This window comes from Amblyomma mixtum, chromosome 5 (genome assembly GCF_055824585.1).
Source record: "Amblyomma mixtum isolate Tamu chromosome 5, ASM5582458v1, whole genome shotgun sequence".
Taxonomy (NCBI): Eukaryota; Metazoa; Arthropoda; class Arachnida; order Ixodida; family Ixodidae; genus Amblyomma; species Amblyomma mixtum.
Genome location: NC_143016.1, coordinates 51195447 through 51203835, shown reverse-complemented (window position 1 = coordinate 51203835; position 8389 = coordinate 51195447). Strand labels below are relative to the sequence as shown.

At 43.3% G+C, this 8389-nt stretch overlaps 1 protein-coding gene across 1 annotated transcript; it reads right to left on the bottom strand.

The window, feature by feature from the left end:
* Nucleotides 1–1826: 1826 nt before the first annotated feature.
* Nucleotides 1827–3197, bottom strand: LOC149342116 (cuticle protein 10.9-like). The gene is made up of 3 exons (XM_089542101.1): nucleotides 3186–3197; nucleotides 3024–3077; nucleotides 1827–2258 (listed from the first exon to the last, which is right to left on the bottom strand). Exons 1-3 carry the CDS (start codon nucleotides 3195–3197, stop codon nucleotides 1827–1829), a joined length of 498 nt encoding a protein of 165 aa, XP_089398227.1.
* Nucleotides 3198–8389: the final 5192 nt, after the last annotated feature.

Sequence of the window (8389 nt, the reverse complement as noted above, 5' to 3'; positions counted from 1 at the left end):
AGGAGTTGAATACTTTATATTATGGATGATTGTGTGTTTATCTATGTAGCTCAGCCGTGTCTCAGGTATGCGCCTGATCTGTGCACCTTATTTAACAATTAAATGTTGCTACGGTGGAGCGATCGCCGGCATTATCCGCAAGGCTAATCCTACCTGTAGCATGCATCAGCCTCAATATCTCAACTTCTTCGGTGTTCCTGCCCCTCAACTCGAAGTAGAAACAGTCAGCTTCAGCTGCTCTTCAGCCGGGTCAGCGGTGGAATGCTAACGCTTCTCTGCCGGTAATGGCGCTTAGGATGGTCAGAGGGCAGCAAGCACGACAGGACTCAACTGTTGCCGCAGTTGTGCTCAAAATGGTGGTTCCACGGGGAGACCTTCGGTTGCGAGCACTGGTGACCTCGGGAACTGTAGGGCGCTTGGGACGACTAGCGAAAACGCGGTTGGCCTTGGCGCTGTGGCTCAACAAAATGTATCTGTTGCGATGAGTTACGCGCACTACAGAGGTTACTTTACGTGCAAGCCTCTCGGAAACGAATGTGTTCTGGCGTGATATAGCCAGAATTTTTTGTTCCACAGCGGCGAAGTTAACCGTGTTTTCGATGACCGAAAAACTTACATCGTTAGTACATATGGTATGGTACACGCATCTCAGCAGTTAAAAAATCTTACAGTAATAGTTAGAGTTAAACATTCAATATTAGTTAACCAGCCTGCTAGTTGGCACGTCTTAGCTGTATTCCGGCGACCTACACCGGCAGTGCTTCGCAAAAAAAGTGGTCGTCTAACTAAAAAAGCCTATATATAAAAAAATTGCCTACAATTTTAGGTGAGATACCCTGCGTAGCGAATACCTAAGTGTATATCTACTTTTGTACGATATGGGGCTTGATTCATTATAATGAGTTACTGTGCGAGCCTGCCACCATAAATATAGAAAAACCGCACATTACCAGTTGGTAAATTGTAATATAACACATGAGCCGTACGGAGTAAGATATTGTTTAGCTGTTCCCGAGATCTTCTGGTCGATTTTAGGCCTAAAGTGTCAAGGGCAGAGGGTGCTATGATTACGGCTGTAACTTCTTGCTTTCCATTTTATAACATATCGAGCACATGAAGAGTGTGGCGCATAGCATGCTTTATTCATCATCAATGTTTCAGTACCTACGCGAAAAGAGAACACAAAAATTTAATTCGCTGGCTTCAGAAGCTTTTACTAGCGCGTTTGATAATTTAAAGTTAGAAATGGAGAGCCGACAGCTTTTTGAGTATTTCGAGTTGGAGGTGCAATGATGCCATTTATGAATTAAGCGTTAACTTGTTAGCACTCGCAGTAGCATGAAAAGTAGTCCATTTAATAAAGCCGATACACTTATAAAGGTCAGTAAAAATATTGTGCTATTTTACTCTGCTGTGTCCTGTAACTGCTTCGCGAAGGACACAAGAATTGCTGATGATGGGTGAACGATCACGATGAAAAGGTTTTTTTTGGAACATTTTGAGAACAGATTGGCCAACAATATAACAGAGGGAATGCAATCTACCGAAAATATTTCATCGCAAGAGAAAGCACGTCTGCGATGATCGCCACAAAACTGACACACGAATGCTGGCAGTTGAAATAAATTGTCTTTATTTAAAATCCATTTTTCAACGGTAACACCGGATAAACTTTCTCGCCGAACGTTAACAGTAGTGAGAAAAAAACAAAATACGGCTGTAAATTGAGGACTTTGACTTCAGCTGCCTGAAGGAGAAGGGTATGTGCGTTCATGTGAGGTCGAGTGGTATTACATGTGTCCTGGTGGCGTACGAAATATCTTGGCTTAAGCCTTGGCCTTGCCGATGATATAGGGGGCTGGGCGGACCACACCAACTGGGGCGAAGTGGTGACCGTAGGGGGAGGGGGTGGCAGCCACGGTGAACTGAGCTGGGTGCACAGCCTGGACGACGACTGGCTTCACGGCGGCGACCTTGACGGCAACAGGCTTGGCCACGACTGGGGCGACCTCGACGGCGGCGGAAGAGTAAAGAGCGTCGGCTGGGCTGGAGGTCTTGGTTCCGGGCTCGTTGGTCTCAACGGTGGCGTGGAAGCCCTCGGCGTCGGCGGTATACCTGACGGTACGGGCGATGCCGTTGGCGTCGGTGTAGCTGTAGGAACCGACCTTGAAGTTGTTGGCGTCACCGGTCTCCTCGCGGGTCAGGCGGGTGCCGAACTCATCGGTGGTGTCGTAGCTGAAGCTGTATGGCTGCGGTGGCTGTAAGAGTGAAGCCAAACGAAGGCATCAATTTAACTGCCTTTCTTCATTCCCTTATCCGAAATTGCGCACGGTCTATAATCTTCGAATTCAAAGCTTCTATTTCTTACTGCAGCATCATACCGCTCTATTGAGTCAATGTTGGATGTTGTTGAGTCAATGTTGGATGAAGATAACGTACATGGCAATACGAAGCGATAGTGACGCTCGTGCATGCGTAGTGTACCTGTTTTGCTGTGACTTTACTTCGGCCGAAGTATTTCTAGCTAGGGCGACAAAGGCGCTCTTTACTGCTTACTTGTGAAACAAAGAAAACGCTTGCACCAAATATTTGCTGTTCATGTTCCAGCAGTCAGAATAATTAAATAAAGTTTTGGGCTAAACAATCTAACCCCCAAGACATCAGGACGTGGCGCACGTCCTCACACCTTCCGCAATGTGAGGGTAGACTGTAATTAACTTTTATAGAAAGCAACTAAGAATGTAATTGGGTTTTACAAAAGCAACGCAAAACTTAAACTTTTTGATCATGCTAAATTAGACACTTGATAATGCTTTAGTAAGGAAGGTTTAGGTATGTTGTTAAAACGCAGGCATATAAATGTTCTTTGCAATTGGAACAAAACAGCTCTTAGAAAATACGGCACGGCATATCTAAACTTAGACACCCAGTTAATCCCTCACAACGCTCGCTTTGGACGCTTTGAAATCAAATTGGATATATTCCGGCTGACACAGAAGAAGTAAACGCAAATCGCAACTTACGAATTCTTCAACCAGAGCAGAGGCAGCAATAGCCACAAGGCAGCAGAGGAGGATCTGCAAATGGACGTAATGGGGGTGAGTATACCGTCAGTTTTCATGACAACGCAGCGATGGAGAATAATTAGCCAACGCGAGAGTTTCAAAGACGATCTTTCACTGCACCTTGGCGAACATGGTGGTTGCCTGAAGGAATGGTGTTGCTCTTTCGTGATGAGAACAAGACTGACCCTCCAGAGTGAAGAGACGCGCTTTTATACCCGACCCAAGATGCATTCTCGAAACATTTCAAAACGTAGTAAGAGTGGGGGGCAATCAGAAGATAGAAAATTTAAAGAAGATTCTAATCACCTGGATCATGAAAGTGAGAGTTGACGCCGTCCGACACTGCACCGCCCTCGCCCCTCAGTTATTGGACGTGCGTCGTTTCGCATGGCGGGAGAATGTCACTGATTCTTGTTTGGGCAGTTCTTCGCTCTGCTCCTTTCTTTCTTTCCTTGAGTGCTTTGATAAGGTTGCTACTTGCGGTCTATTTTCCCAGGATTCATTCCGGCCTTTTTTTGCATATTAATTGTTTTTGACGCTCTCTCTCTCGGCTTTTCCTAGATGTGGATGCCCGTGAAAATTGCTTTAGTGCGTGTCTGCGCAGTTGAATGACCATTTGTACTCGTCGCTTGGCTTCAAAGGCCTTGCATTCTTGGTTGTGGCTAGCATGTGTGTGAATAAGAAAGCTGACTATTAGTGGTGTCTTTGCACGCAATGAGTCATATTACTTGTTTTTGTTTATCTCGCGTGCTTACACAGAAGGACATATTGTTCAAACTGCGGTTGGTGGTATGGTAAATCAATTTAAATCGTTGTGGCTTTGTTATGTTACGAGTACTTTTGCTCCGTGATTAGGATACTGATTGTACACTTCAAAGAAATCGTGGGTTGCCTTCATGTTGGAAATGCTGCACTGAGACTCCATGCAATGTCGTGGAAGTGAGAAAAACAAAATATTTAATGGAGAATTTCCAAGTAAGCTGCGATTCGCCGATGACCTTGCCTTGCTAAGTCACCCAGGAGATGAACTGCAAACCATGATAAATGTATTAGACAGGCAGAGCACAACGGTGTGTCTAAAAGGTAACATTCAGAATACCAAAGTAGGGTTCAACAGCCTCTCGCAAAGGCACAGCAGTTCACAATCGGTAGCGAAGTGCTGGAAGTAATAATAGAATATGTCTGTAAGGTCAGTAGTGTGTGCTTATCAGATGCTTATTGCGGGTTTTGGTGAGGTCATGAAATTCTATTTAAAAATATTCTTCATGCGAAAAGTATACAACATGTGTACCTTACCGGAACTCACATAAGGGGCAGGAATTTGGAGGCTAAGGATTTTGGTTGAGCCTAAGTTAAGGACAAAACATCCAGCTATAGAAAGAAAAATGGTAGATGTAACTTTAAGAGACCGGAAGCGGGCAGAGTAGGTGAGCGAACATAGTTGATGACATTCTAGTCGAAATCAAGAGGAAGAAATGGGCTTGGGTAGGGCATGTAATACGAAGGCAAGAAAACCGCTGGTCCTTGCACTGCAAAAGACAGCGTTTGAGGTTGGCATAATGGCACGGCAGTCATTATGTCTCGCTAGTTGGCAGTCAAACTATTAGCGCTTTTGTTTTCAGCTGTATGAAAAGGCGCGATTGGGTCGCTTAGTCAGCAGGCACAGATAAAAGTAAAAAACTTGTACGGTGCGGTTTTAAAGTTGCATCTGCTGCCTGCGTTAGGAGCAAACCTTGTCCATTCTTGCTCGCAGTCATGTAGTACGAGAATAAACTTAGCACGGTTAGGTTTTGTAGTTATCAGAGGGGTACTCGTTAGCCTTTGGTTACCGTATTTACTCGCATATAGGTCAACCTTTTTTTTTCAGAAATGTTGCCCATAATTAGTTATCGACCATATTCGTGACCAAAAAACCTCGACCTATATTCGAGACGCAGGTCTTCATCATCATCATGGGGGTACACAGGGCATTGCTGTTTGTACCCGCATTGCTCTTTTGCTCATATCTGTGGTCTCATCGTGGCAGACAGCTTAGGAAGCAGTATATTTTGGCGTTCTGAGTAGGAGTAGTGGTAGTAAAGCACGGGAAACTTTGGAGGTGTACCACATAAGAAAAATAGGAAAAAGTTGTGTCAGCCATACATCTGTGAATCTTTTTAAAGCTGAGATTTCATACATTGAGCACTTTTGTCGATTGCACATCAGGTTTCTTTCTTAGCATGCCTAGGTTTCTGTATATTTGCTCGCTTTTCAGAGATTAAAGTCAGACGAAGTGTGCGCTTGTCCTACGTCGTATGTGCAATGCTTTTCAAAAGTTATGGGTCGACTTATATGCGGATAATTTTTCTTAATTTCTCGGCGAGCGAAATGTATAGGGTCGACCTATATGCGAGTAAATACAGGTAGGTTTGGTTTATGGGGGTTTAACGTGCCAAAGCGACTCAAGCTATAAGGGGCACCGTAGCGGAGGGCTCCGAAAATTTCGACCACCTGGAGCTCTTTAACGTGCGCAGACATTACGCACTAGGCGGGCCTCTAGAAATTCGCTTCTATGGAAATTCGACCACTGTAGGCGGGATCGAACCGGCGTCTTTCGGGTCAGCAGCCGAGCGCCATATCAATTGAGCTACTGTTCGTTAGCCTTTGACTCCAAGAACGCCTGTATATGGCCTGCATGTGTTTATGTACTTTTACTAGATATGCTGATTGATCGATCAAAGTCAATTACTATGTTCGCCTGCAAACAGAAGTATATAAAATCCATTATCTGATCCTAAATACTGATAGAAAGTGTTTCACTTAGGCCTTTAGACAATTTAAAAAAAGACTTTTCGAGTTAGAAGAGTGTTTTTTTTCTCGGAATAGCATTGTAAGTGGTGCAGTTCATCAGAATAAAGTTAGGACCTGCTATCTGTCAGATTGGGTAACTGATATTGAATAGTTATCTTTTCAACCATCATGTCCAGTATTTGAAAATTGGAAAAATTGTAAGATATTTTGTGGAAATATTGGAGGTAATGGTTCATTCATGTGATATGTAGTAAAATCATTCTTTGAGAGTGTTTCCATAGATTGCATTGAACTGTGAAGATTGCCATCAGAAAACAATAGGGAACGATTTTGACGATACCAAAAACATTCATCTTGAAGTAGAAATATTATAGTGCAAAGAAAGAAACGGTCAAGAGAGACGAAACACACGCACAAGCGCTTGTGTGTGTGTGTTATATTAGTTAACCAGCCTGCTATTTGGCACGTTTTAGCTGTATTCCGACGACCTACACCGACAGTGCTTTGCCGAAAAAAGCGGGCATATAACTGCAAGAGCCTATTTTTAAAAAAGTTGTCTAAAATTTTAGGTTAGATTCCCTGCGTAGCGAATACCTAAGCATACGAAGGGGTACCCAAAAGAAACCGGACTTATTTTTGTTTGAACTTATTTTTTCACATTTTCAGCATAGACCTTCAATATCCTTCAAAGTACTCTCCACTTACAATGATACGTTTGTCGAATCTTTCATTCCATTTTTCAAAACATTGTTTAAATTCATCTTTTGTGGTGCTTGACAGTCCTTCCGTCGTTTTTTTCTTCACCTCAGCAACATCAGCGAAACGCTTTCCATTCACCTGTCTTTTCATTCTACGAAACAAAGAAAGTAGCACGTGGCAAGGTCGGGTGAGTATGAGGGTTAAGGAACAGAGGTCATGCCATTTTGGTCCGAATTTGTCGTACAGACAGGGCTGTGTGAGCAGGGGCATTGCCGTGGTGGAAAAACCAGTCACCCGTCTGCCACAAATCAGGCCGCTTCCACCGAACACTGTTGCCCAATCTTTTCAAAACATACAAGCAGAAAGCCTGTTAACTCTCTGACCCTACGGAGAAAATTCTGAATGGACGACTCTTCTCACGTCGAAAAAACAAATCAGCATTGTTTTGAGGTTTGATTTCACCTGGCGAGCTTCCTTGAGGCGAGGTGAATTTGAAGTTTTGCATTGGCATGACTGTTGCTTTGATTCAGGATTTAATTCAGGAACACTTGAGTTGTCCCCATAGCATCGTCCTTGAACATCTTTCTGAATATTTCAAGAGTTTCCGTTCCACTTTTGTCGAGAAAAAATCAGAATTTCACCGGCGCACGCTGTTCATGAAAATCAGCCATTACAAAAACGACGCTCACACAAAACAGTCGTCACTCTAAAACTCAGCCTAAACTAGCCTGACCTCCTTCAGCGACGGCACTCGGCTTACTGACTCTGAAATGTTCGTTCTATACACTCCTAGCGGCAAAACGCGGTAAAACAGAAGCTGTGCCGATTCAAAAAATTATTCCGGTTTCTTTTGGGTACCCCCTCGTATATGTATTTTTGCGCGATATGGGGCTTGGTCCATTATAAAGAGTTACTGTTTGAGCCGGCCGCCTTAAATATAGACAAACCGCACATTACCAGTTGGTAAATTGTATTATAACACATAGAGTGTAGGGAAAAGATATTGTTTAGCTCTTCCCGGGATCTTCTGTTTGATTTATGCCTAAAGTGTCAAGGGCAGAGAGTGCTATGATTAGGGCTGTAACTTTTTGCTTTCTTTTTTATAACATATCGAGCGCATGAAGAGTGTGGCGCTTAGCATGCTTTATTCATCATCAATGTTTCAGTACCTACGCGAAAAGTGAACACAAAAATTTAATTCCCTGGCTTCAGGAGCTTTTACTAATGTGTTTGATAATTTACAGAGAGAAATGGAGAGCCGAAAGCTTTTTGTATATTTCCCATGGAAGGGGCAATGATACCATTTATTAATTAACCGTTAACTTGTTAGCACTTGTAGTAGGCTGCAAAGAAGCCCATTTAATAAAGCCGATACACTTTTAAAGGTGAGTAAAAAATATTCTGTTAAGTATTTTCCTCTGCTATGTCCTGTAACTGCTTCGCGAAGGACACAAGAATTGCTGATGGTGCGTGTACGATCCCGATGAGAAGCCTCTTTTTCGAACATTTTGAGAACAGATTGACCAACAATGTACGAGAGTGAATGCGATGTACCCAAAATACTTCATCGCAGGAGAAAGCACATCTGCGATGGTCGTCACCAAACTGCCACAAGAATGCTGGCAGTTGAAATAAATTGTCTTTATTTAAAGTCCATTTTTCAACCGTAACACCGGATAAACTTTCTCGACGAACGTTAACACTAGTGAGAAACAACAAAATATGGCTGTGAATTGAGGGCTTTGACTTCAGCTGCCTGATAGGAGAGGGTATGTGTGTTCGTGTGAGGTCGACTGGTATTACATGTGTCCTGGTGGCGTACGAAGTATCTTCGC

Excerpts from the sequence above, each read along its gene's own strand:
- LOC149342116 (XM_089542101.1), bottom strand. Across the intron at positions 2,259-3,023 it reads CTGCTCTGGTTGAAGAATTC|CCACCGCAGCCATACAGCTT; the intron begins GTAAGTTGCGAT and ends TCACTCTTACAG.